We start from the raw sequence: 27411 nt of genomic DNA, 5'->3' as shown, positions 1-27411 counted from the left end.
TAAGTCTTCTACCCACTCCTGGGCTGGGAGCTCCTGAGGGTGTAGGGTGTGCAGGGGCCGAGTATCCCTTGTTCCCCACTTGGCTGAGTGCCCAGCAAAGGCACCCAGCTCCCCTCCCCAACCATAGTGGGGCAGTGGGCACAGGTGGGGATGGAGCCCTGGGCCTCTGGAGCTGGTCAGGGGGCTCCTCTGTCCTCCTAGGGCCCTCCTCTCTCAGGTACCTGAGTACCTACCCCCAGGTCAAAGCACAGGAGAGGTGGCATCACCATAGGGAGCCCCTCCACCTGCAGGCATAATCCCGGCCCACTCATGGGAAGGCGGCAGCTCTGAACACAGCTCTTACTTGGTGGGAGTCTCTGTGCGGGCCTCCTTCTGGCTTGTGTCTTCATCCCCACAAAGCCTACCCGCTACTAGGTTTGGGGTGGGCACTCTGTGTGAGCAGAGCCAGCTGAGGTGGGCATGGGGGGCCCTTTAGGGACCTTCAGCTGAGCCTGTGGCCTGGGTCCTGGAGGGGCTGCTAAACAGGGAAGGGGCAGGCAGACCCTGCGTGTGGGGTGTTCACAGGCCACTGCTTCCGTGTGCAGACTGTACTGGCACTCTTAGCAAGAGAGGGTAGTGCCTACATTCCTGCCTTCCTTTGGCCAGGTCCCCAGTGCCTGAATAGAGCCCAAACCTGTGCTTTCGATGCTCTCTTCCGTCAGCCCCATGGTGGCACTGCCACCCAGCTCCAGGCACAGGGCGGATTTGCCAGAGGAGCTGGGGGAGAGAAGACAGCTCAGTGATCATGGGGATGGGGTGGGGACCCGTTGGGTCATATGGGGATCTTGAACCACCAAGGTGACCCCTAGCGCTGGAAGGGACCACACTCAGTGGAGGAGAGGCACTTGCCGTTGGTATTGACCCTGTGGAAGAGCTTCGAGGTCACCCAGGGAGCGGGCAAGGAGGCGACAGAGGGTGGGGTGTGGAAGCTTGCGGACCAGGAAGCCTTCTGACCAGGGCAGTAGGGGGAGGCCTCTCTTGGGGTAGCCCTCAGGGACAGGCACTGCCGACCTTTGTCCCGGTTTCCCGCCTCTCGCCCCCCAAAGCCCAGACCTTCGGCCTGAGGATGTCCTGGGGGCATGGCCTGGCGACCCCCACGCCAGCGCGGAGCTGAGCAGTCAGCACCCCGGAGCATGTGTTGACTGGCTGCTGGACCCGCGCGCCTCGCAGAGGGGAGGGCAGGGGCGTCGGAGGGGCGCAGCGCCCCCTGCAGTCCACGTGGAGGCGGCAGGAGCAGTGCGGAGAGGGGGAGATTCCCGGAGGAGGTGGGGGGCGGGCAGTAGGGGCTGAGCCGGGCTTTGGCTTCAGGGCCGCGCCACCCCGCGTGGTGGCCCAGCCCTAATCCGAGCTGGAGGCGGCATCTCCCCTGGGACCACGAGGAGCGCGGCAGTGGTGCACCGATGGGAGGGGACCATACGGCAACCTCAGGGCGCCCCACCCCAGGCTCCTGACAACCGGAGGGAGCTCGGGCGGAGGAGGGGAGGCAGCTTGGCGATGCCGGCGATGCCGGGGCCCCCGCGCTAACCCCGAGGACTCGTGCCCCCGCCGCCCGGGCGCCCTGGGAGGCGCGCGCCGGGCTGGGGCGCTGGCAGGCGACGCCCTCCGCCTCCTTTAAAGCCTGGGGCGCACCCGGGTCCCCCCCCCCGGCCCCACCCCGTGGCGCGGCCCCGCCCCCTCATGCATATGCAGGTGCGCGGGTGACGAATGGGCGAGCGAGCTGTCAGTCTCTTTCCGAACTTGTTGGCTGCGGTGCGGGGAGCGCGGGCGCGCAGAGCCGAGGCCGGGAACCTCTGCCTTCGCCGTCGCCGGGTGGGAGCCGGGCCGGGCCGCCAGAGCGCGGCCGCCAGCTAGCCGGAGCCGCCGCCCCTGCACGCCCGCCTTCCAGGCCCGCGCGCCGCGGCGCTGCGCTCGACCCCGCCCGCGCCGCCGCTGCCGCTGCCGCTGCCTCTGCCTCTGCCTCTGCGGGCGCTGGGAGGTCGGCGCGGCGGCCGGGATCCGGGCGCGGGCGGCGGCGGCGGCGGCGGCGGCGGCGGGGCCGGGCGGGCGGGTCGCGGGGGCAATGCGGGCGCAGGGCCGGGGGCGCTTGCCCCGGCGGCTGCTGCTGGTGCTGGCGCTCTGGGTGCAGGTGAGCCAGGCGGCGGGGGCGGCGGGGGCACGGACGGGGCGCACCGGGCCGCCCCTCGGGGCCGGCGGGCACTGCCTGGGGCCGCCGCGGTTCGGAAGCCCTCACGGCTGCGCGCGGCGACAGGGGCTCCAGGCGGGCGCGGCTGGGTGGGGGCGGGGCGGCGGGGCCTGTTCCCCCTCCTCTGGCGCCGGCCCGCGGACCCCAGCCCGCGCCTCCCTCCGCTCTCCCGCTGCCTTATTTTTAGGCGGCGCGGCCCATGGGCTATTTCGAGCTGCAGCTGAGCGCGCTGCGGAACGTGAACGGGGAGCTGCTGAGCGGCGCCTGCTGTGACGGGGACGGCCGGACAACGCGCGCGGGGGGCTGCGGCCACGACGAGTGCGACACGTACGTGCGCGTGTGCCTTAAGGAGTACCAGGCCAAGGTGACGCCCACGGGGCCCTGCAACTACGGCCACGGCGCCACGCCTGTGCTGGGCGGCAACTCCTTCTACCTGCAGCCGGCCGGCGCTGCGGGGGACCGGGCGCGGGCGCGGGCTCGGGCTGGCGGCGACCAGGACCCGGGCCTCGTCGTCATCCCCTTCCAGTTCGCCTGGCCGGTACGTGAGCTACACCCCTCGCGCTCCAGCCCTTCCCTCTCCCTCCGCACCCCAGCCCCGCGCGCTCCGCGGCCCCCCCAGCACCTGCGGCCGGGCCTGCGTGCGGGCCGCGCGCGCCCAGGCGGGGCGGGGCCGGCAGGGGGCGCGTGCTCTGGGGGCTCGGTCCGCGCCTGGCCACGTGGGCGCGCGGGGGCCGCGGGGCCACCGGGAGCCGGGTCGCGGCGGCGGCGTTCCGCGTGCGCGGCGGCCTGCGGCGTGTGCCTGCGTCGTCCTGCGCGTGTCTGTCTGGGTGGGGAGGTGAGGCGAGGCGCCCCTGTCCCGGGCAGGCTGTGGAGGCAAGTGCACAGCGCGTGCTGGGGCTGGTCTAGGGCAGGCCCTGACGGAGCCGCCCCGGGACCGTGGCCAGCCTGCGCCTGCCCAGCAGTTTCCTGGATGCCCAGGGGGCACGGGCGGGCGCCATGGGACTTAGGCCCGGGAGAGTCTAACACATAACGCCTATGTCGGCGGAAGCCCCTGATCCAAGATCCCTCAGAAGCAGAGATAGCGGGATCCTGGTACTGTGACCTTGTGTGGCACTGTGGGTTCTTTTTGGTTTTGTTATTCTTGGGAGGGGCAGAAGCTGAGTCGGGGTTCCCTGCTCTCCCCTGGGAGGTGGTTATTCAGGCAGGGGCCCTGGCCTGGGTATGCTGGGAGGACAGGTGTCCAGTGTCACTGGGAGACAGGTACTCACCCACTGGTTCTCGGGGCGTGGGTGGATAGCGGCGGGTGGGTAGCGGTGGTGGGGCAGGCCCGGGCCTCAGGCGCCTGACCTCATTGTTTGGAGCAGGGCCTTGCACCGGTGCTCGAGGTCCTTCTCTGCTTGGTCACCGTGTTGGGGGTCTGGAAGTGGGTGAGGGCTTGAACGAGAGGGCCATGCCCACCTGTGATCAGGGAGTAGATGAAGCTGGGAGCCAGGGAATGGTTCCAGCTAGCAGGAGGCACAGGAGTGTGTCCACCTGGTACCCTGGGTCCCAAAGAGATTGCGAGTGGAGGACAGGACCTGCCGGGTCTGGCTCCCAGTCCTGTGCTGTAGCTTCGGAGCCCTGGAAGCTGGCCACGGTCCCCTCTGGCCGTGTCCCCAACCCCTGAGCACCCAGCTGGGTATCCCTTGACCCAGGGCCTCAGAGTGGGGAAAGTGTCCCCCAGATGGAGAAGGCAGGGGCGGGCATGGGAGGGCCCAGGCAGTTGTGAGAAGCCCAGCCCCTCACCCCCACAGCGGCACAGGCAGGTCTGAGCAGGGCCCGCAGCCTGTCATCTGCACCTGGGCCTGAGCCAGCGTGGCCCCACATCGCTACCTGAGGATGTGTTTTCTGCTCGAGTTGGCAGCAGGGGGTGTGGGGGCAGGGAGGTCTTGGAGGAATGTGGCGGGCTATCGCGTGTCTGCCCTGGCTCTTCGCCCCGCTGGCCAGCCGGTCAGGTGTGGGATGGGACCGGGCAGGCCCTTGCCTTCCTTGGAGCCCGGGCACTGGGTTTCGGGGCCAGCTCTCCTCCCTGCCTCTTGCTCCCAGCCGGTTCCTCGAATGCCCCAGGAGGGGGCAGGTGGCCTGTCTCTGGGTGGGGGGGCCGGGGCAGTGGCATAGCTGTGTGTTTGGGGGCAGCCCTGGTCTCTTGCTGTGTGGCCTGCCTGCCAGGCGGGAGCAGAGCCGTGATGCCAGCATTCCTGTATTTTCACTTGGGCGATGGCAGCCCGTGGCCATGCTGCCTTGGCTTGCCCAGGGTCCAGCTCTATGCTGTGAGCTGAGGTGACAGGAAGGTAGGGACTGAGTTCAGAATCCCTGGGTCCTGCTGAGGGTTTCAGCTGGAGGGTAGGGTGGCATCCTGCCCAAGCCTGTGGAACTCTTGGGCTCCCTGGAGTAGGGGGTATGAGAGAGCCTTCTGGAAGAGGAGTGGGGGCCTCTGGGCTCTGCGTGCACTCCTCTGCCCCCCTGGCCCCTGAGTGACTTTCCCACCCTGTGGTCTGCTGGTGACCCAGGCCTGACAGGGTGGCCCTCTGCCCCCTGGCCTGGTTTCTTGTGGCCGAGGTCTGTGTACTGTCTACGACTCATGGATCTGTGCTGGTCTTGGGCTCAGCTTCCCCCAGTGGGTGGGCCCAGGGTCTTGGACATGGAGAGGTGGTGGACTACCTGCCAGCGGGATGCCCAGGCCCCACCTCTCCTGGCTCCATCCCCAAACATCCCCAGGACCCCTGGGATGTCCTGGTGCCTAGCTTGTAGCTGGCAGGGTGAGGCCACATTCTCCCAGGTGGTGTGTGTACGCACCCCCAGGTGCTCTGTGGGCGTGACAGGTGGTGATGGAGGTTTGGAGAGTAGTGTCGTGGTGGGGGCAGCAGGGAGCTTTGTCCTGGGGCCTGGTAGGTGGCAGGCCTAGGGGGCATGTGCTGGCTGAGGGAGGAGCAGGGTGGTGGCAGTTGGCTGTGACCTGGGCAGCCAGGGCCCCACCCTCAGAGGTGGAGCTGGAAGCCACACCTGCCTGGCTGGCCCATCTCTGGAGCAAGGAGCCCGCCTGCGAGCGAGGGTCTTTCCTGCTGTGTCTTTTGCGTGTGTGTGCTGGGCTCCAGGGCAGCTATGTGGGGTGACGTGGCTGGAGCATGGTCCCCGTGGCAGATCTGGGCTTGTGGGGCGAGCAGGGCGGGTGAGGGCCCTGCAGATGTAGGAGGTAGGCCTGGGGCTGACCCTGTGTCAAGCAGCTCAGGAGGCCTGGGGTCCTGGGGCCTGGGGCCGAGCTCTTCTCACCTGTGAAATGGGTGTGGTGGTGCTTTTTCATTGGGGGTCTCATGAAATCAGATAAGGCTTCTGAGCACCCAGCACAGACTGTGCTTCTGCTCCCAGCCTGGCTGCCAGACCTGCCCAATTTCTCCCTTTTCCTGCCTTCCCTTTCCTCCCCTCCCTTACCCCCAGGGAGGAAGACTCTTACAGAATCCTCGCCCTGCATCTGGCCCCTCTAGGGCTCAAGGTGGGCCATGCTGAGGTCTGTGCTGCCACCTAAGTGGCTCGTGGCAGGAGTGTGGTTTAGCCCCACTCTGCTTCCTGTCTGCACTGAGCTTGGGGCTGGGCAGGCAGGGCTTTGGCCTCCCACCCTCCCTACAGGGTATCCCGTCTGTTGAGAACCACTCCTCCTTCCCACACTTTCCCATTGGGGACCAGGAGAGCTGTCTTATCTGGTATGGAATGTGGGTGTCTGGGTTCTTGTGTTGGGTGGGCTTTAGTCTGCTCCTCCTGCTGTGGCCCTGTGGGGGGACTCAGGGTGGGTCTGCTTTGTACATTGGGGGTCTGGTTCAAAGCTTTGGTATGGGGCAGGGTGGGGTTTTCAGTGCCCAGGCAACATGGAGACCATAGGAGCCAGGGAGGGCTGCCTTGGCCAGGGAGGATTGGGGAGTGGGCTGGGGGTTTGTCACGGGTTCCTCAGGGTGGGCTGGATCAAGGCTGCAGCGTGATGGGAAGGCAGCGGGGGCTGGGGGCTGCAGGCCGGGGTGGGAGGAGACTGTGGCTCTTGGGGTGCTGCTCCATGGTGTCTTGATGAGTTGGGTGAGCTAGGCCAGGAAAGGGGCATTTGCGGTGCCGGGCTCTGGCCTGAGTTGCTGGTGGTGGTGTGGGGACGAGGAGACAATTATCTGCAATCCCAGGCCAAGCCAGGGTCCCTGTCCCCAGACCCCAGGTCCGAGCGGGGTCCCTGTCCCCACACCCCAGGCCCGAGTGGGGGTCCCTGTCCCCAGACCCCAGGCCCGAGCGGGTTCCCTGTCCCCCAGGCCTGAGCAGGGTCCCTGTCCCCAGACCCCAGGCCCAAGCGGGGTCCCTGTCCCCACACCCCAAGCCTTAGCGGGGTCCCTGTCCCCAGACCACAGGCCTGAGCGGGGTCCCTGTCCTCCTTAGACCCCAGGCCTGAGTGGGGTCCCTGTCCTTAGACCACAGGCCTGAGCGGAGTCCCTCTCCCCAGACCCCAGGCCTGAGCAGAGTCCCTGTCCTTAGACCGCAGGCCTGAGCGGAGTCCCTGTCCCCACATCCCAGGCCTGAGCGGGGTGTGGCTGGCATCATCCTGGGCTTCGTGGCAGGTGCTAGCAGGCCCCAGCTGACCGTCTTCACAGTGGGGGCTCTCGGACCTGGAAGGGGGTGTGCTGGGGATGGTGGGGTGCACCCAGGCAAGGCCCTGGCTGGTTTTTGGTGTGGGGCATCCTGTCTGGGTCCCTGCATGGGGTGGGCTTTGGTCTGCTCCTCCTGCTGCGGCCCTGGAGCCCTTAGCCCAGGGGATGCTGTTTGCCCCTGCCCCCTCTTCCCTCCCTCGGGCGACGATGATGGCAGAGGCCTGGGCCTCTCGGAAGCTCAGGTTTCAGGAAATGTTATCTGCGCTTACAGCTCCTGGCGCCTGCATCAAGCTCTGCGCTCCATGGGGGGCGGGAGGCTGATGCGGGAGGCTGAGGGAAGAAACCAAGTTGGGCGTTGGCTGGGGCAGCAGGGGGAGGAGGCTGTGTTGGCCTAGAGAGTCAGGGCCCTGGGCTATTGGGGTCCTGGACCTTGGGTGCCCTGGGCTTTGGGGTGCCTTAGACCTGGGTGGCCTGAGTTTTTAGATGCTGTAGATTGAGGGTACACTGGACAGTGGGGTGCACTGGACCTAGGATGCCTGGGCTTTGGAGCACCTTGGCTTTGGGGTACCCTGGGTCATGAGGTATGCTGGGCCATGCAGTGCTTTGGGCTGTGAGGTGCCCTGGACTGGGGGTGCACTGTGAGCCACAGGGCTGTGGGGTGTACTGGATCTAGGGTGCCCTGGGTTGTGGGATGCTTTGTGCTTTGGGGTTTCCTGGACCTGGGGTGTACTGCGCTTTGGGGTGCCCTGGACCTTGGGGTGTGCTGGGCTTTGGGGTGCCCTGGACCTTGGGGTGTGCTGGGCCCTGCAGTGCCTGGGCTGTGGGGTGCCCTGGACCTTGGGGTATGCTGGGCCGTGCAGTGCCTGGGCTGTGGGGTGCCCTGGGCTTTGAGGTACCCTAGGCCTAGAGTGGGACATCTAATGCCGTGTCTGCTTCTGTGACTTGTGCCCCTGCCTGGGGACAGGAGGAGGGTTTGGACTTAATCTTGGGGGGTTGGGCTATGGAGGAGGCGGTCAGATAGTGTGGCCGGGTTTGCAGGGAGAGGCTTAGCTGGGCCTGCAAGGATGAAGCCCTTCCCCCGTGGCCTCCGGAGGCTGGTCGGGGTATAGCCTCGCTAGACTGGCCTCAAGGAAGGGCCTGGGTTCCTCTTCCTGCTTGCTGGGGAACCTGGGCAGGTGGTGGGTCTCTGACCTGTCCCCAGAGCCCCCAGTCCACCCTGCCCCTATTGCCCCTGCTGGCCCCAGGCCCACATCTCCACAGGCCCCAGCCCCATTCCTAGAAGGGCACAATATGCCCACCCCCCAGCCCCCCCAACCCAGGCCCTCGTGTCCATCCTGTTTTCTAGGGGTTTGGTGTTGATGAAACCCTGTCCTAGACCGTGGCCCACCAGCAGGAAGGACAGGGTGAGAGGTTGCTGTTTGCAAAGCAGGCGACTGAGTCCTGGAGGCTGGCCCCTGGGGAACGAGAGGGGCCGGGAGGGCGCGGCAGGTGGGGTGAGGCTGCAGGTGCCGCCCTGTGAGCCGGCTCAGGTTCTCTCTGGATGACTTCTTGCCATCCAGGTGTAGGCACCCCAGCTGGCGGGCGGTGGGGCCCTCTAGGCGGCGGGCAGGCGCACGTCCCCGTGGGAGCACGTAACCAGAGCCCTGGGCTCAGGCGAAGGTGGCAGTAATCCTACCTGAGCGGCTGGCATGGGGTTTCCTGCTGGCCCTGAGGCCCAGGTGTGGCTGTGCCGGGAGACCAGGAGGCCTGGCCTTCCTCTGCCTGCCCCGCGGCCAGAGCTGCTCTTAGACCCATGGTGGCCCCATCCTCTCACCCCACTGTTGCCGCTTCCTGGCCCCGCTGGCTCCTGTCCAATGGCTAGAGTGACTCGTAAAGCCTGGCAGGTCCCAGACCTCACTCAGACCCCCAGCAGCCCCACTTCGCTTAGCCTCGGGAAGGATGTCCGTGCTGGGTGCTGGGTCTACGGCGTGACCCACAGTCCCTGTGGGCTCTGCGCTCCTGGCCCCTGGGCCTCCTTGTAGGGTCTGCCATGCAGCTCCCTCACTTCCCCCCAACACCCTGCAGCCTCAGTCCCAGGCATCACCCCTCTGAAGTCTGGCCTGGCCTTTTCTTTTTTTGTTTTTTGAGACTGAGTTTCACTCTTGTTGCCCAGGCTGGAGCGCAATGGCGCAGTCCTCTTGCTTGCTGCAGCCTCTGCCTTCTGGGGTCAAGTGATTCTCCTGCCTCAGCCTCCCAAGTAGCTGGGACTACAGGCACCTGCTACCATGGCTGGCTAATTTTTATATCTTTAGTAGAAATGGGGTTTCACCATATTGGCCAGGCTAGTCTCCATCTCCTGACCTCAGGTGATCTGCCCACATCGGCCTCTCAAAGTGCTGGGATTACAGGTGTGAGCCGCTGTGCTGCGCTGGCCTGGCCTCGTCACAACGACAGCCCCTGCTCCCTGCCACTTTCCCCGAGCCTCGCTGGCCAGAGGTTGTCATCCTTGGTGGCAAAGCCGAGCCTGCTGCATCCTTGGTGTGAATGAAGGAGCCAAATGCCAGATGCCGGGAAGTGGCTGTCACCGGGCGTGGGGAAGGGCTTGGTCAGGTGCCGCCTTGAGGTTGGTGCTCCAGGAGGACAGGGGTGGACAGGCTGGAGCGGGTGGGTAGGAGCCTCGGAAGCCTCAAGAGTGCTCTGAGCTGGGGGGTTGTGGATGGCGCTGGGGGTGTGTGTGGACTGAGCCCTGTGGGGTGTGGATGGAGCTCTTGGGGGTACAGACAGAGCCCTGGGGTTAGTGTGGACTGAGCCCTGTGGGGTGTGGATGTAGCTCTTGGGGGTATAGACAGAGCCCTGGGGTTAGTGTGGACTGAGCCCTGTGGGGTGTGGATGGAGCTCTGGAGGGGTGTGGATGGAGCTCTTGGGGGTATAGACAGAGCCCTGGGGTTAGTGTGGACGGAGCCTCTCAAGGCATGTGGACATATCTCTGGAGATCTCCCGGTTCCTGTGGGCAGGGCTTTGTAGGCCATGATGGCCTCAGGGAGCCCTAGAGATGGGCAGCAACTTGACCCTGTGGCCTGGCGGAGCCATGTGGGATGTGGGAAAACAGGTTTAAGGGAGACTTGAGAGGTGGGATTGAGGACCTGGTGACAGCCTGCTGTGGCTAGGGAGGGTTCTGGAAGCCGGGTGGGGATGGCTCCCCACTTCTAGCCTGTGTTCCCTGCTCGTGCTCTGGAGGCGGGGGCTCAGGTGACAGCATCATCTGTCACCATGGCTGGTGTACAAGGGTGAGGCGTCCTGGGGGCAGAGATGGAGTGGCCATGGGGTAAGGCTATGCTGGGACAGTTCCCAGGCCTCTTGGCCTCAGTTTCCTCAACTGTACTGCAGGCGCCCCTCCTGCCCCCTGTCCTGTGGGGGTGAAGGGAGGTGTGGGTTTGCCCGTGTGCCACGTACTTGCAGGACCTGAGCTCAGGCCTGTCGGGGCCTCTGGCTGGGCACCCTCTACTTGGCCACCCCTGTGCACCTGGTGGAGAGCAGCCAGCAGGGCGACCGGGCCCTGTTCCTCTCTGGCAGGCTGGTGGCGGGGCCTCACATTTCCTCGAGTGGTCATCCCTGGTGAGGCGTTACCAGGGAAACGCTCAGGTCCCGGGCCTCTGGGCCCCCGTTATGGCTACTCCAGCCAGGCTGCCCCTTGCCCACCTCCCCCCAGTCGCTCTTCCTGTGCCCCATGCTGACTTGAGCCAGCTCAGGGCAGGCTGGGCCTCTGGTACCCAACGGTAGGGAGCCTGAGCCTCAGTGGCCCGGAGGGGTAGTCTCCCTTTTTGGAGCTGGGCCATTTTTGGTTCCGCAGAGGACGTGGCTTGAGGATAAGAGGGTGGTGGGTCCTGTGAGGACTCTGGGAGGGAGGAAGGGCCGGAGCGTGGCAGACGCAGGGGCAGAGTTGGAAGCCCGGGCCCTGTCCCACCCTGCACAGGGCACAGGTGCGGCCTCCGGCACCTGACGCACCCTCCCATGTCTGCAGCGCTCCTTCACCCTCATCGTGGAGGCCTGGGACTGGGACAACGACACCACCCCGAATGGTGAGTGAGCCCTGGGGCAGGCGGCCGCGCCTCAGCTTCAGGGCACTGGCGGCAGGGCCCAGGTCCTCTGCCTGCTTGCTACAAGGCCTTCCTTTACCCAGAGGATCATGTGTGCTGTATCCCTTTTTGCTCTGGCTGCCGGGAAGCTCCGCCACATTTGGGATTTGCAGAGCTGTGCATGCCCTTTCCTCCCTCGTCCCGGCTTTATCTACGTTGTTGTCATATTGGGTGTGCTCTTTTGGGGCCCATGTCAGTGACTCAGTGGAGGTGACACCCTTGAGTGTTTCTCCGGCTTTATGGCCCCCTCTACTTGTCTGTCCTGGAGCACGGGGCCTTGGTGGCTGTCTCCCTGAGGCTTGCCTGCTAGCTGACTGGCCTATGCAGGGCCCTGCAGGGGTAAGGCGGGGAGGGCTTCCATGGGTGAATGCAGAAGCACCCATAGGCCGAGGGAGCAGCTTGTGTGAAGGCCCAGGCAGGAGTGGGCTTGCTGTGTGGGAAGGGCAGGAGGGGCCCCGGGGCCATGCCCAAATCACGAGGGCTGGCAAGCCACTGAGAGGACACGGGCTCTGTCTTTGGGGCCAGGACAGAGACCAGGGAGGAGCTGCCACATGAATCTGGGCATGTCAGGGTGACTGACCGGGGCAGTCTGAGGGACGAGGGGCTCTAGCTGCTCTCGGAAGTGGAGGCATGGGGTGGGCCAGTGGGCTGGAGATGGTGAGAGAGCGGGGCCAGGGAATCCCAGCTGCCAGCAGAGTGGAGGCGCTGTTTACAGGGCAGGGACGGTGGTGGGGGTGTCTGGGTGGGGAGCAGCAGCTGTGGGGACCCCAGTGGCTCAGGGGAGGGGTGTTCCCTGAGGGGGTGGCAGAGCCACGGGTGGGCTGAGGCCAGAGCAAGGTCGGCAGGGCTCTTGACGATGTGGGCCCGGAGAGGCTGGGGCGGCCAGGAGGCCCTGTGGGGAGTGGGCCAGCACAGAGTCCTCCCAGGTCTTGGCCCATGAGGCAGGAGAGGTGGGGTCTGGAGGACCCCTTCACCTTTTATTGTGGAAAAAGTCGAAGCTGTGCTGAGCCACAGGGACTGGCACATGGACCTTGCCTATCAGCACCAGCAGCTGTGGCTGCCCCCAGCCCCTGGTCTCCCGGTGGCTTTACTTAAAGTGAGGCTTAGCCAGCAGGTCCCTGAACCTATGTCTGTCTTGGGGACCTTCGGGGAGGCTTGTTTGGAGGTGGGGACGGTGGCGGTGTTTGGCATTTGTGGGAGCCGGTCACAATGCAGGAGATGGGAGGGCAGTGGAGACCCATGCCTGTGCTGGCAAGGGCTGGACACGGTGCCCAGGCGGGTGCAGGTGCTGGAGCAGGGCTGCAGTGGGCGGGCACAGGTGTGGGACCCGGGACTCACACCCTGGCCGCAGCCGTGCCTTCTCTGTGGAGCCCGTGGTCTCAGCAGCCCTCCCTGCAGCCCCCCAGCTTCTAGCCAGGCCCCCTGACCCTCTGCGTTTAAGTGGGAGCAGGAGCGCAGGCTGGTGGCGGGAGGGACAGGCCTCCTGGGCCCTGAGCTTTCTGCAGCAGCCTGGCCAGTGGGCCTGCCCTCCTTGTGCTGCCTCCTGCTGTGCCGGCTTCGCTGTGCGGCAGACTTCTCCTGCCCCTCCCCATTGCCCCGGAGGCCACCTGGCTGGGTGGGTTCCTCCAGCCTGTGCTGACTCTGCCGCCCCCCCAAGAGGAGCTGCTGATCGAGCGGGTGTCCCACGCCGGCATGATCAACCCTGAGGACCGCTGGAAGAGCCTGCACTTCAGCGGCCACGTGGCGCACCTGGAGCTGCAGATCCGCGTGCGCTGTGACGAGAACTACTACAGCACCACCTGTAACAAGTTCTGCCGGCCCCGCAATGACTTCTTCGGCCACTACACCTGCGACCAGTACGGCAACAAGGCCTGCATGGACGGCTGGATGGGCAGGGAGTGCAAGGAAGGTGAGGGCCGCCGGGGAGGGCCGCGGGCCTCGGCAGGCCGGGCGCAGGCCCTGGGGCCGGCCGGCTGCAGCAGAGCCTCTCCTCCTCTCTGTTCGCAGCCGTGTGTAAACAAGGGTGTAATTTGCTCCATGGAGGATGCAGCGTGCCTGGGGAGTGCAGGTGAGTGCACTGCGGTCTGTCTTCGCCCTTCCGTCCCAGTGCAGCAGACGGCGCTGGCACACACAGCCTGGCTCTCAGGAGTCTCCTGGCGCTGGCTGGAGGTCGGGCACAGGGCGAGCGGGAGGCTCTTCAGTCAGTGTGGTAGGAATATGTCTGAGCCCGTATGTCTGATGATAGCCCCATGAGGACGGTGAGGAGATCAGGGGAGGCTGGCTGGACAGCCACGTGGCCAGGGGGCAGAGGCCTGGGGACTGCCAGCCACCCGGAGATGGGGCACAGGCAGGGGACATGGTAGCACTGCCCGTGGGGAGAGGGTGGGCGGTGAGAGGTGACCGAGCAGACGGGTTGGGAGAGAGGCCTGCAGGGCCAGGGAGGGAAGACAGGCTGCTGGCAGGTTGGTAGCTGGGCAGGGTGGGTGGAAGGGCCGTGGTAGCTGTTGCATGTGGAAACAGCAGACGGGAGGCTGTGGGGAAGAGGCTACGGGAGGAGGCTGCCGGGAGGAGTCTGTGGGGAGGAGGCTGCAGGGGAGAGGCTGCGGGGAGGAGGCTGTGGGGAAGAGGCTACGGGAGGAGGCTGCCGGGAGGAGTCTGTGGGGAGGAGGCTGCAGGGGAGAGGCTGCGGGGAGGAGGCTGTGGGGAAGAGGCTGCGGGAAGGAGGCTGTGAGGAAGAGGCTGCGGGGGGGAGTCTGCGGGGAGGAGGCTGCGAGGGGCAGGCTGTGGGGGGGGAGTCTGCGGGGAGGAGGCTGCGAGGGGCAGGCTGTGGGGGGGGAGGCTGCGGGGAGGAGGCCGCGAGGGGGAGGCTGCGAGGAAGAGGCTGTGGGGAGGAAGATGCTGCAGGGCACATGGGGGTTGGGGGAGAGGGGCCAGCGGGAGGTGGAGAGGGGCCTGCAGACACCCTGGGGTGGATCCCAGGGATTTGATAAAGGAGGAAGAGTGTGGGGTCAGGAAGACCCCAAACTGCTGAAGAGTGGACCCTCCGACTAAAGGAAGAGTGGCCACAGAGGAGCAGGCAGGGGCAGCAGTGGGGTGGATGGCGTTAGGGGGACGCCTGTCCGGCGCCAGGAGCCACTGAGAAAGCTTATGGGCGAGGACCAGCCCGAGCCACATTGGGGTGTGTGGCACTCAGGAGTTTAAAGCCTGGAAGGAGGGGGAAGATGGAGAGGAGGGAGGTTGAGGGGCCGGTCGTGGCCGCCACAGGTCAGGACACATAGAGGAGGAGCCGGCAAGGGCCTCCACGAGTGGCCGGGGTCTCGTAGCCAAGTGCAGACAGTGGACGCCTCTGGACCCGGACCAGAGTGTGGGGGATCAGGCTGGGGGGCTGGCATTGCCCTAGAGTGGAGCAGAGAAGTGGAGGGGCAGCAGGAGGGGCTGGGCCCGGAGTCTGGAGTGGGTGTGGGCTCTGATCAGGGAGCTTCCTGTCTATGAGCAGGCTGGGGAGCCCGGGAGAGGGGACGAGCTGGCGGGGAGAGCAGGTGGACGTGAGTGCTGCCCTCCAGCCCACCTTGGCTTGCAGGGGGTTCCAGGATCTCTCTCTGAGGAGTGGGTTTTCCTCCATGGGCGCTTCTCAGACAAGGACACTGGGGCACAGAGAGGCAAAATGATTTCCCCAGGGCCACACAGCCTGGTGTTTCCAACAGGAGGGGCCGAGTTTGGGAGCCAGGGTTGGGAGGTGGGTGGCTCTTCCGCAGGCCCCATGGCTGAGTGGCCTGGAGCCTCCTGTGAGGAGCCCAGTCCCAGGGCAAGGAGGCGAGCAGGGCTGGGCCCACCCACCCGGTCACTTGTGCACACAGGGATGCCCGGCCGGGTACGTGAGCCTCCAGTCAGGCCAGGAAGTGCAGTAGGGTGGGCCTGGTCTGGGCAGAGGCAGGCCTGTGGGAGTTGGCCTGTGCAGGCCACCCTGCGTGACCACACAACCTGGATGGCTGGGGGCTGGCAGCCGGAAAGTCCCACCGAGGCTGGAGGAAGGTGGCCTAGAAGTCGGCTGTCCCCGCCCTTCCCCCTCCCCCCCCCCCACAGGAAGATGAGGAGCAGGAGTCCAGGGGCCTGGTGGGTGGGGCAGTAGGTGAGCCCCGCCCGCCCCTCCCACTGGCCCTGCGGGGGAGGCCCAGCTGTTGCCGAAGCCCCAGCTCAGGTTCCAGCGCAGGACGCGCCCCCCCACCGGATGCTGCGGAGATGACCGTGCCTTCCTGCTGCGGCCTCTCCAGGGCCCTGGGGCTGCTGGCTGGGGAAACCGGGAGATGGGGGCCTGCGTGGGCTGCCCCGCCCTGGGTTGAGAGTACGCCCTTGGGACTCACAAGAGCTGGGCTCTGATCCTGACTGTGGCGCTCCCTGGTGGGTGACCCAAGGTGTGCACAGCCCCGCCCTGAGCTTGGGTCTCCATGTCCATGGAGGAGGGATGTGAGACCCCCCCCACATGGATCACTGCATTCTGGGCTGGGGACTGGAGACGCATTCTCCCCAGCCTCAGTTTCCCCATTTGTGGTGGCTGAGCTGGGCTGCTAGGCCTTTGGTGCTGGCTGTGTGGCTTGAGGGCAGCTCAGGAAGGGCCGTGGTTCTTTCCTTTTACAAAAATAAAGTGTGGCGGGTGCCGACGTGGAAGTGACGTGGCCTGGACGTCATTCTTGTCCTGCAGGACCTGAGAGTTCTAGGAAGGGCCCCCCAGCGTCCCGTCAGGGCCTGAGTGGCAGCCCGCTGGGCCTCGGCCGTCATCATCACAGGCTGGCGGCGGCACCCTTGAGTCAGGCCAGCTTCTGCCCTGGTCACCTTCCCCCTCCTGAAGGACCCCCAAGGGGGGATGTTGACTGATAGCCTATGGCAGGGCCAGGCCTGGGGGCCAAGAGGCCCCTGAAGGCCGTTTTCGAGGGTGCGCTGGAGCTTCTCCAGCATGTGGAACTAGCCTGTGCAGGGCTGGCCCGGGGCAGCCTGTGGGCCTCAGTAGCTCCATCTGTGAGATGGACACTTTGTGGGACTTTACTGGGAGGGAGAGAAATGACTGCCTTTGAAGTGGGGGTGAGGGCGCGTGCTGTGCCCAGGGCCACATGGCTGAGGCAGGGTCAGGAGTGCTCCCCTGCTGCCCACCAGCCTACCCAGCCCTTGGTGCTGCCTGGCCCTGGCAGCATCTGGTGAGTCCGAGCCAGCATTCTCATACCCGGGGTCCCAGCAGGGCCTTCCTTTCCTGGCGCCTGCTCTCGGGGCCCAGCTCACGGCTGACTCCCAAAATAGCTCAGGGAGGAGTGACGGGACAGCTGGGCTGACGTCAGCCGCCAGGGGCCGGGAATGCCCGTGACAGTGGGGCTGGCTGGTGGGGCCGTAACCCCTGCCTGGCTGGGGCTGCTGCAGTTCAAAAGCCTGAGGCCGCCCGCTGGCCCTGGGTGTGGCGGAGTGACTGCGTCTGGTTCCTCTGCTGCCCTCGGGCGCCACAGCTCACCGGGCCTCACGCCCCTCCCCTTCCCCAGGTGCAGCTACGGCTGGCAAGGGAGGTTCTGCGACGAGTGTGTGCCCTACCCCGGCTGCGTGCACGGCAGCTGCGTGGAGCCCTGGCAGTGCAGCTGCGAGACCAACTGGGGCGGCCTGCTCTGTGACAAAGGTGGTGGTGGGGTGGGGGGCGGGTTTGATGCTCACCGTCACATGGCGGGAGGCCGGGGAGTGGGGGCCAGGCTTTTTCCTTGAGCGTTCCCCCCGCCGCCTGCAGACCTGAACTACTGTGGCAACCACCACCCCTGCACGAACGGAGGCACGTGCATCAATGCTGAGCCCGACCAGTACCGCTGCACCTGCCCCGACGGCTACTCAGGGAGGAACTGTGAGAAGGGTACGCTGGGGGGATGCCCCCCAAGTCCCAGCCAGGCAGAGACTGGTTCCTTGGGGAGCCGGTGAGGCCCCATTCCTCTGGCGGCCTGTGTGGTGGGAGTCTGACCCCCAGCTTGCGGCCCCGTGGGCTTGGGGAGGATTTGTGGAAGGCTGGGGGCCCGGCCGCCAGCCTCCACCCCCTCTGTGACTCTGCAGCTGAGCACGCCTGCGCCTCTAACCCATGTGCCAACGGGGGCTCTTGCCATGAGGTGCCGTCTGGCTTTGAATGCCACTGCCCATCAGGCTGGAGCGGGCCCACCTGTGCCCTTGGTGAGTATCTGCACGTGGGCAGGGGACGCTGCCTGGCATCAGTGGTGGGAATGGGGCAGCTCTCTGAGGTGGGGCTCGGTGGTCAAGTCCACATGTGTGGCTGTGAATGTCTTGGCGAGGACAAATGTCAGGAAGACCCTGGCTTGTGGTCCCCCCTGCTCGCGGGGACCTCATTCCCATGGATCACAGCCATGGCCCCAACTTTCTCTGTTTTCTGCAGACATTGATGAGTGTGCCTCGAACCCATGTGCAGCTGGTGGCACCTGTGTGGACCAGGTGGATGGCTTCGAGTGCATCTGCCCCGAGCAGTGGGTGGGGGCCACCTGCCAGCTGGGTAAGGGCTCCGAGCATGTGCGCAGGAGCATGGGCTGTGCATGCGGGGCTGCTGGGCTGCGGGTGCTCCGGGTGCTCCGGGTGCTGCTGGGCTCCGGGTGCTGCTGGGCTGTGGGTGCTGCTGGGCTGCGGGTGGTCCGGGTGCTGCTGGGCTCCGGGTGCTGCTGGGCTGCCGGCACCAGGCGTGGCGCAGCAGAGCAGGCAGGGCCCGAGCCCATGGTTCCCCCTTGTCTCTTTCACAGACGCCAATGAGTGTGAAGGGAAGCCGTGCCTTAATGCTTTTTCTTGCAAAAACCTGATTGGCGGCTATTACTGTGATTGCATACCGGGCTGGAAAGGCGTCAACTGCCACATCAGTCAGTATGGGGGGTGGGCACTGGCAGGCGGGCCGCGGCGCATGGGACCCCACCTCTGACCCTGCTCCTCTGCCCCCAGACGTCAACGACTGTCGAGGGCAGTGTCAGCACGGGGGCACCTGCAAGGTGAGGTGGGGCCGGGAGGGTGTGTGGCGTGGGGACTGCGGGGCCCAGAGGGTGTGTGGCGTGGGGCTTGTGGGGCCATTGGGGCGCCTGCAGGAGGCTCACCCGGCTGGCCTGCCCAGGACCTAGTGAACGGGTACCAGTGCGTGTGCCCACGGGGATTTGGAGGCCGGCACTGCGAGCTGGAGCGAGATGAGTGTGCCAGCAGCCCTTGCCACAGCGGCGGCCTCTGCGAGGACCTGGCCGACGGCTTCCGCTGCCACTGCCCCAAGGGCTTCTCCGGGCCTCTCTGCGAGGTGAGGTGTGCCTGGCCACCCTGCCCCACCTGCTGCTCTGGGAGCTGTAGGGTAGGCCTCGTTATCTGATCACGGGGCCTCAGTGACCACAGGGTGATGCAGGGGTAGGTGTCCCCATGGCATCCCAGGCTTAGACCTCCCTAGGTGTCGGGTGGGCGGCTGGGGCTGTCACAGTCTTGGCCACCTGTGGGCCTTGTTTGTTGTGACGGGCCATCCTGGTGTCCTAGGCCAGGAGCCCCCCGCAGGCTGCTGGCTGCCCAGGCCCATCTGTCCATTTGTGTAACCCCTTGGGACTGGAGGGCAGGGTGCTCTGGTGGGCAGAGCACATGGGGCAAGGTGGGTGCCTGATGGTGGAGGAGCATGCACCTGCCGTTGGTAAGTCCTGGGTCCGAGTGAGCACCTCTCTCCTCTCCTGAGCATCTGTTGTGCTGGATACCCTCCCCCAATCTCTCCTTATCCCCTGCATCCAAAACCCCCGTCTCCCTCCCACCCCATACCCTACCGCCCAACCCTGCTTCCCTACTCGCTGTCTTCTTCCCACTCCCTCCCCCACCTCCCCTGACCCACCTCCCCTGACCCCGTCCCCCACCTCCCCACCACCCCCCTACCCCTGACCCACCTCCCCCCCACCCCTGACCCACTTCGCCCCCCACCCCCTCCCCCACCTCCCCCTACCCCTTCCCCCACCTCCCCTGACCCACCTCCCTCCCACCTCCTCCCCTGACTCACCACCCTCCACCCCCTCCCCCACCTCCCCTGACCCACCTCCCCCAACCCCGTCCCCCACCTCCCCACCCCCCCACCTCCCCTGACCCACCTCCCCCCCACCCCGACCCACCTCCCCCCCACCCCGACCCACCTCGCCCCCCACCCCCTCCCCCACCTCCCCCTACCCCTTCCCCCACCTCCCCTGACCCACCTCCCTCCCACTCCCTCCCCCACCTCCCCTGACCCACCTCCCCACCACCCCCTCCCCCACCTCCCCTGACTCACCTCCCTCCCACTCCCTTCTCCACTTCCCCACCACCCCCTTCCCAACCTCCCCTGACCCACCCCCCTCGCACCCCTCCCCAACCTCCCCTGACCTACCTCCCCTGACCCACCTCCCTCCCACCCCTTCCCCCACCTCCCCTGACATACCTCCCCACCACCCCTTCCCCGACCTCCCCTGACCTACCTCCCTCCCACCCTGGGCAGCCCAAGACCCTGCCCTCACCTTGGTGTGGAGGATGGGCCTCCTATCCAGAGGGCTTCTTGGGGCCTGGGGAAGGGGTTGGGGTCTGACCTCAGGTCCTGTAAGCATGGCGAGGGCTGGCCCTGGAAAAACCCAGTCTTGGCTCTGGGGGTGGCCGGGCAGTATGTAAGGGGGTCAGGAGCTACTCTTCCTGCCAGCAGCGGTGCCAAGGCCTGACCCCTCCTGAGGGCTGCAGTGGAAGTGGGGATGGAGGTGAGGGTCCTCAGGTGTCGGTGTTCAACTGACAAGGCCTGGGCAGTCTCAGTTGGGCAGGGGTCTTGGGCTCTGGCTGGCACTGCCTGGGCCAGGGTGGAGGGGCCTGAGGTTCCCTGAGATCTGCCTTCCTGTAGCCACAGAGGCCTGGCCTGTGTCCCCAGCCTGGGCTCTCACAGGCGTCCCCCTACCCTGCAGGTGGATGTCGACCTTTGTGAGCCGAGCCCCTGCCGGAACGGTGCCCGCTGCTATAACCTGGAGGGTGACTATTACTGCGCCTGCCCCGACGACTTTGGCGGCAAGAACTGCTCTGTGCCCCGGGAGCCGTGCCCCAGCGGGGCCTGCAGAGGTGCTGGCTGCAGCGTGGGGTGGTGGGGGAGATGGTGGGGCGGGGTGGGGCTGACTCCCGAACCGTACTGCCCGCCACAGTGATCGACGGCTGCGGGTTGGACACGGGGCCCGGGGCACCTAGTGCAGCAGCCTCCGGCGTGTGCGGCCCCCATGGACGCTGCATCAGTCAGCCAGCGGGCAACTTCTCCTGCGTGTGTGACAGCGGCTTTACTGGCACCTACTGCCATGAGAGTGAGTAGCCAAGACGGGGGCTGGGCTGGGGCCGGGCTGGGCTGCGGCCCCGGCTTACCCGCTCGCCCCTGCAGACATCGATGACTGCCTGGGCCAGCCCTGCCGCAACGGGGGCACGTGCATCGACGAGGTGGACGCCTTCCGCTGCTTCTGCCCCAGTGGCTGGGAGGGCGAGCTCTGCGACATCAGTGAGTGTCCCGGCGCCCACCCACGTGGCCCATGTGTGCCTCCGTCCCTGTGGGCCCCTCAACAGCCCAAGGTGGGCACTGCCGGGCCGGTACCTGGAAGGGCCTAGGCAGAGGGTGCTGCTGCCCGGTGCCCAGGGCCAGCTCCCCACCCCCGATGCTCCTTCCCTGCCCCACTGCCCTCCCTGGCCCAGCTCCAGTGCTTCCTCCCCCGGGAAGCTCTCCCTAAGCGCCGGTGACCCCCCGCCCGCTGACCGGCGTCCTCGCCCCCAGATCCCAACGACTGCCTTCCCGATCCCTGCCACAGCCGCGGCCGCTGCTACGACCTGGTCAACGACTTCTACTGCGCGTGTGACGACGGCTGGAAGGGCAAGACCTGCCACTCACGTGAGTGCCCACAGGCCCCGGCTGCCGGCGGCTGCCCCAGGACCCTGGCCCTGGCGGTCTGGGGCCTGACTGCTGAGCGGCCCATCTGCCCACAGGCGAGTTCCAGTGCGACCCCTACACCTGCAGCAACGGTGGGACCTGCTATGACAGCGGCGACAGCTTCCGCTGTGCCTGCCCCCCTGGCTGGACAGGCAGCACCTGCACCGTGGGTGAGGAGCCTCCGATGCCCCTGCCGCCCCGGGCACGGGCCCTCCCAGGAGCTGCTCCCTCACGCATTCTGGGCCGAGGGGTCTTTTACGAGGGCCACTCCTGCCCCCTGCCCCGGGTTTCTCTGCCCTGTCTGGGTTGGGGGTGTGGTGTGGAGACCTGGGGCCTTCCCCAGGGCCAGGTGAGAAGCTTCCTCCTCCTCCTCCTCCTCTCCTTGCAGCCAAGAACAGCAGCTGCCTGCCCAACCCCTGTGTGAACGGGGGCACCTGTGTGGGCAGCGGGGCCTCCTTCTCCTGCATCTGCCGGGATGGCTGGGAGGGCCGCACTTGCACCCACAGTGAGTGTGGGAGGGCGCGTGGGTGGCTGTCGCTTCTCTCCACCCAGACACATCCTGCCCCCAACTCTCTCCCCATTCCCATGCTGCTGCCCCTGACCCCAACAAAAGGCGTCCTCCTTGATGGCCCTGCCCAGGCCCCTGACCCTGACCTCCCCAGCCCCACAGTGTGATTATGCTGAGACTGGATGGAGGTTGGCATGCTCAGGGCTGGGCACTGATTCTCTGCCTCCTTCTCCCAAACCAGATACCAACGACTGCAACCCTCTGCCTTGGTGAGTGGCACCCTGGGGCCGCAGCAGGGGCGGGACCTGGCCTACCGCAGGGGCCGCCTGACGCCCACCCTCTGCTCTGCAGCTACAATGGTGGCATCTGTGTTGACGGGGTCAACTGGTTCCGCTGCGAGTGTGCACCCGGCTTCGCGGGGCCCGACTGTCGCATCAGTGAGTGGCCTGTCGGGGGCTGTGGCCTCAGCCCTGGGAGCCCCTCCAGCCCAGCTGAGGAGTCTGCAGGAGTCTGGGGACATTAATATCTATATCCCTTGAAGGGCAGTATGGCCACAACCACTTCCTGCCTCTGAGCCTCAGTTTCCCCACATGTCTGTGTCCTGTGGGGTTCCTAGGGCATACCCTGCCAAGTGATGAAGTGGGGGGCCCCAGCCCCACGGATCACTCTGGGGCCAAGGGAGGAGAAGGATGGGAGCCGTGGGGGTTGAGCGGGTGGCCTGACGTGGGACCCTCTGTGGCTGGAGGGCTGCTGTCCTGGATGTCGGCCCAGCTGTGTGTCCAGCGCCTCTTGGCTGCTCTGACCCAGCAGCTGGGGCCAATCCAGGACGGGAGAGACCCACTGCAGAGGCAGATAGATGGAGGAGGGTGCTGTTGGGCCAGGGTCAGGCTGGGTTCAGGAAGGCCTTGGGCAGGTAGCAGCTTGGGCGGTGGGGCAGGTGGGCCCTGCAGGGCTGGCAAGGCCTTTGTGCTGGGGCTTGCGTCCGCGTGCCCTGGCTCCCTGCTGCCCTAGGCCATGCTGGTCCTGTGGTGGGCATTGGCTTCACTGTGCTGAGCAGCGGCCGCTCTCCCGGCAGACATTGATGAGTGCCAGTCCTCACCCTGCGCCTACGGGGCCACGTGTGTGGATGAGATCAACGGGTATCGCTGCAGCTGCCCGCCCGGCCGAGCCGGCCCCCGGTGCCAGGAAGGTAGGCCCTGTGTGGTTGCCGTGGGCTGGGTCGGGTTGGGGGCATGGGTGAGACCCGGCTCCAGGGCCAGATGCCCACTGCTGACCCTTGAGCCCCCTTTCCCCACAGTGATCGGGTTCGGGAGGTCCTGCTGGTCCCAGGGCACTCCGTTCCCACACGGAAGCTCCTGGGTGGAAGAGTGTAACAGCTGCCGCTGCCTGGATGGCCGCCGTGACTGCAGCAAGGTGCGGGCTGCCTGGGAGCCTCCCTGCCCTGCCCGAGGCTGGTGCTTGCTGATCTGACCACTCCATGATATCAGGAGGCGGGTGCTGGGGTCAGGGTGGGCTGAGAGCTATCTGCCCACCTCTGAGGGACACCCAGGGAGAAGGGAGCCCAGCTAGGCCCCACGCCTTGATGTAAGGTTGGGACGCAGAGGCCTGGCCTGTGCCCCACTGTGCTCCGCCTGCCCCGTCTGCTGTCCAGCCTGACCTGCCTCCCTGGGAGCCCCTGGGGCTTGCAGACCTGGGCGATGTCCCTCTGCCATGTGGGACCTGCACCTGCCTGTGGGTCCTGGTTCGTGCGCCTGCATCTGACTCTCCTGTGTGTACCTGTCCAGGTGTGGTGTGGGTGGAAGCCTTGTCTGCTGTCCGGCCAGCCCGAGGCCCTGAGTGCCCAGTGCCCGCTGGGACAGAGGTGCCTAGAGAAGGCCCCAGGCCAATGTCTGCGTCCACCCTGTGAGGCCTGGGGGGAGTGTGGCACAGAAGAGCCGCCGAGCACCCCTTGCCTACCTCGCTCCAGCCACCTGGACAATAACTGCGCCCGCCTCACCTTGCGCTTCAGTCGTGACCATGTGCCGCAGGTGAGGGACGTGGCGGCGTCTGAGCCTGCAGAGGCCACACACCTGTCGGCATCTGCTCTCGGCGTGGCCAAAGCCCAGCCCCATGGGGCAGGGAGGCCATTTGGCCGAACAGTCACTCTTGGTCACAGAGAGGAGGCCGGGAGAGCAGCCAGCGTGGGGTGCCTGTTGGTCCAGCTGTCCTGAGGACTGATGGTGCCGTGGCTGCCTCAGCCTGGGTCTTGCGCTGCAGCTTGACGGGCAGTTTTGCCCTGGCCAGGGACCCACCTTTGTCTGCTGTGTGCCCGAAGCTGGGTCTCGTCTCCTAGGAGGGGCTGCAGCTTGCTCTACCTTTACCCCCAGCTGCCTGCAGGTGGTGCTGGCTCCTCCATGAGGATGGGTGGGGGGTGCTGTCCCCTGCCTCCTGGTGCAGGGCACAGCCAGGTGGGAAGCTGCCCCCACTAGGCCCTTGGCATCTCTGCTCTGCTCTCCTGGGCAGGCTGTGGGGTGGGTCCTGCGTGTACCCACAGCACCGGTCCAGGGACATAGGTGTCAGGTTCTCGGCCCCTCCCTGCCCTGCTCTGCCCATGCGCTGCTATCTGTCTCTACCCAGGGCACCACGGTGGGCGCCATTTGCTCTGGGATCCGCTCTCTGCCAGCCACGAGGGCTGTGGCGCGGGACCGCCTGCTAGTGCTTCTCTGTGACCGGGCGTCCTCGGAGGCCAGCGCCGTGGAGGTGGCTGTGGTGAGTGCCTAGTGGTGGGCAGCACCTTGGCCATTGCTAGGCAGAGGCTCCGGCAAGGCTGGTCCTGGTGTGGAGGGACTGCAGGCAGGCATGTCTCCCCAGGCTGGGGCTGTGGCCCCTCGCTGCCCACACTACAGGCCCTTGCAGGAGCTGCTCCCTGGGCCCAGCCAGCATCAGGATGGGCAGGGCTGTGGGCTGGAGCCCGCTTGCCCTGCAGCTGTGTCCTCGCCTGGTCCCCTGCTCTTTCTGCCTCTGTGTCCTCACATCACAGGCAGCAGAGGAATCTGGGGGCTCAGGCCACCCTGCGAGGCTTTGGGACTGGCACCTGCCCCAGCTCTGGGGGGTGTCAGATGTGAGTGGGTACCAAGGGGGCCAGCTGAGACTGGGGTGGGCTTGTACTCAGAGAGGGGAGGAAATGTTCCGGATCATGGTGTGGTGGGGGCGGGCCATGGTGAGTGTGTGCAGAGCAGTGGGTGTGGCCAGGGCACAGTGTGGCGGGCAGAGGTCATGGCCAGGCACGGAGGGACACACAGTGTTTCGGTGTCCTAAAGCCACCACAGATGGGGTCGGGGACATGGGTGGGTGCTGCTGGGTGACGGAAGGGCAGTAGAGGCAGAGGACAGATGTGAGAAGTGAGCCAGCACGGGTCTCGGCACCATCAGGCACGTGGTGGAGACAAGGGCATAGCCCTGGGTCACCATGGCCTCGTGCAGGTGCTAGATTTGTGGTGCCCTTGGGGCGTGGCCCCTAGGTGGGGTAGGGGCTGGGAGCAGATGAGAAGGGAAGGGACAGCCATCAGAGCAGTGTCAGGCACCGTGGACGGCGCCACCCCCCACCCTCCCTCCCCCTCAACACACTCACTGCCTGTTATTGAGGTCCCCACCGCAGGACCCCAGGCTCTCCCGTGCGCCATACTCCCTTGTGGCCAGGGCCTCAGTCCTGGGGGCAGGCTCTGGGGCCCTCGGGTTGTCCCTGCAATGCTGTTCTTTGCTACAGTCCTTCAGCCCTGCCAGGGACCTGCCTGACAGCAGCCTTATCCAGGGTGCAGCCCACGCCATCGTGGCCGCCATCACCCAGCGGGGGAACAGCTCGCTTCTCCTGGCCGTCACCGAGGTCAAGGTGGAGACACTTGTCGTGGGAGGCTCTTCCACAGGTGAGGCGGGAGGTGGGCCTGGGAAGGCGCCAGGCTGGCAGCTTAGGCTTTGGGGCATAGAGCCAGCCTATCGTGCAGCCACCGGGAACACAGCAGTCCCTGATACCTGCTGCCCCAGCTGCCCGGCCCCCAGGCTCCGTCCTGGGACTCTCCCTACAAGCCAGGAACCAGAAGGTGGGTCCTGGCCGCCTGGCCCAGGCCTGGGTATGTGGCTAGCACCCTGCAGCCGCCCTGGCCTCAGTACCCACTGGCCCTTCTCCCCGGCCCCCAGGTCTGCTGGTGCCCATGCTATGTGGAGCCTTCAGCATGCTGTGGCTGGCATGCGTGGTTCTGTGCGTGTGGTGGACACGCAAACGCAGGAAAGAGCGAGAGAGGAGCCGGCTGCCGCGGGAGGAGGGCATCAACAACCAGTGGGCCCCACTCAACCCCATCCGCAACCCCATCGAGCGGCCAGCGGGCGGCCCCTGGGGCGGCGGGGGCCACAAGGACGTGCTCTACCAGTGCAAGAACTTCACGCCGCCACTGCACAGGGCGGACGACACGCTGCCTGGGCCAGCCAGTCATGCGGGCGTCAGGGAGGACGAGGAGGATGAGGACCTGGGCCGTGGTGAGGAGGACTCCCTGGAAGCGGAGAAATTCCTCTCGCACAAATTCACCAAAGATCCTGGCCACTCGCCGGGGAGGCCGGCCCGCCGGTCCGCGGGCCCCAAAGTGGACAACCGTGCGGTCAGGAGCATCAATGAGACTCGCTACGCCGGCAGGGAGTAGGGGCGGCCACCAGCTGGGCCGGGACCGACACCCTCGTGGGAGCCACGCCACCTGCCAGACCTGGAGGCCAAGGCCATGTGCATAGTTTCTTTATTTTGTGTAAAAAACCACCAAAAACAAAAAACAAATGTTTATTTTCTACCTTTCTTTAACCTTGTATAAATTATTCAGTAGCTGTCAGGCAGAAGACAATGGGGAATTCTCGGATAGTTGCTATTTTTGTAAAGTTCCCGCGCATGGCACTCGCTGTGTGGCAGGAGAGAGAAAGGGTGTCTGCGTCCTCACCAAATCGCGTAGCGTTTGTTACCAGAGGTTGTGCACTGTTTACAGAATCTTCCTTTTATTCCTCACTTGGGTTTCTCTGTGGCTCCAGGCCGAAGTGCCATTGAGACCCATGGCTGTGTTGCTGTGGCCTGTGGCTGTCAGTGGAACCCATGGCTGATGGTGTGGCCTGTGGCTGTTGGGACCCGTGGCTGATGGTGTGGCCCATGGCTCTCAGTGGGACTTGTGGCTGTCAATGGGACCTGTGGCTGTCAGTGGGACTTACGTGGTCGGTGGGACCCTGGTTATTGATGCGGCCCTGGCTGCCAGTACGGCCTGTGGCTGTTGGCAGCACCTGTGGTTGTCAGTGGGGCTTGAGGTCATCGGCGTGGCCTGAGGCCAGTGGGTCAATCTTGCGCTTGTTAGCCAGCCCCATCCCGCTGGCCGTCCGTGCTTCCTCCTGCCCGGAACACCCGCTCCAACGATCTCTCCACTGTGCTTTCAGAAGTGCCCTTCCTGCTGCGCAGTTCTCCCCTCCTGGGACGGCGGCAGTACTGAAGCTCATGACAAGTGCCTTCACATAGACCCCTTGCAACTGTCCATGTGTGCCGTGGCACCAGGTGCTGCCCCTTGCCGGCCCCGGCTGCCCCTCCTGGTGAAAGTGCATTTTTGTAAATGTGTACATATTAAAGGAAGCACTCTGTATATTTGATTTAATAACTTCAACACTCCAGCCTCCCTTGTTCTTTGGATGCTGTTCCTTTTGTATTTGGAGTCGGATTTGGGGAGAGCGACGCCAGCAGAGAGGCATGGGGCACTGGGCCCATGCTGGGTGTTGGTCCACGTGGCTGTGGTGGCTGTGGAGGGTGAGACGGTCCTGCTGAGTCAGGGCCTCAAATGTGTTGACATGCCAAGGTGGTGGACACAGGCTTGGCCAAAACCTTCCTGGGAACGGGAGAGGTGGTGCTGAGACCCACACCAGGGCCTGGAGCCGCTGGGAGAGGAGACTTGGGACAGTCTCCGAGTACCAGGAGCTGCAGGTGCCTTG

The 27411-nt window shown here is 65.8% G+C and overlaps 1 protein-coding gene across 1 annotated transcript; it reads left to right on the top strand.

Moving 5' to 3' along the window:
• Nucleotides 1–1772: 1772 nt before the first annotated feature.
• JAG2 (jagged canonical Notch ligand 2) lies at nucleotides 1773–27089 on the top strand. Its single transcript, XM_035261711.3, has 26 exons — nucleotides 1773–2164; nucleotides 2409–2759; nucleotides 10877–10934; nucleotides 12649–12900; nucleotides 12999–13059; nucleotides 16514–16644; nucleotides 16750–16869; nucleotides 17064–17177; nucleotides 17398–17511; nucleotides 17753–17866; nucleotides 17946–17992; nucleotides 18112–18285; nucleotides 19931–20081; nucleotides 20162–20314; nucleotides 20389–20502; nucleotides 20773–20886; nucleotides 20982–21095; nucleotides 21314–21430; nucleotides 21675–21702; nucleotides 21785–21870; nucleotides 22509–22622; nucleotides 22731–22846; nucleotides 23218–23460; nucleotides 24050–24181; nucleotides 25178–25334; nucleotides 25606–27089. The coding sequence occupies exons 1-26, from the start codon at nucleotides 2099–2101 to the stop codon at nucleotides 26100–26102; spliced, it is 3738 nt and encodes a 1245-aa protein (XP_035117602.2). The 5' UTR covers nucleotides 1773–2098; the 3' UTR covers nucleotides 26103–27089.
• The last annotated feature ends 322 nt before the right edge of the window (nucleotides 27090–27411 follow it).

Source organism: Callithrix jacchus, chromosome 8 (genome assembly GCF_049354715.1).
Source record: "Callithrix jacchus isolate 240 chromosome 8, calJac240_pri, whole genome shotgun sequence".
NCBI lineage: Eukaryota > Metazoa > Chordata > Mammalia > Primates > Cebidae > Callithrix > Callithrix jacchus.
Note: the sequence above shows the minus strand (reverse complement) of the source record. Positions and strands in the feature narration are given on the sequence as shown.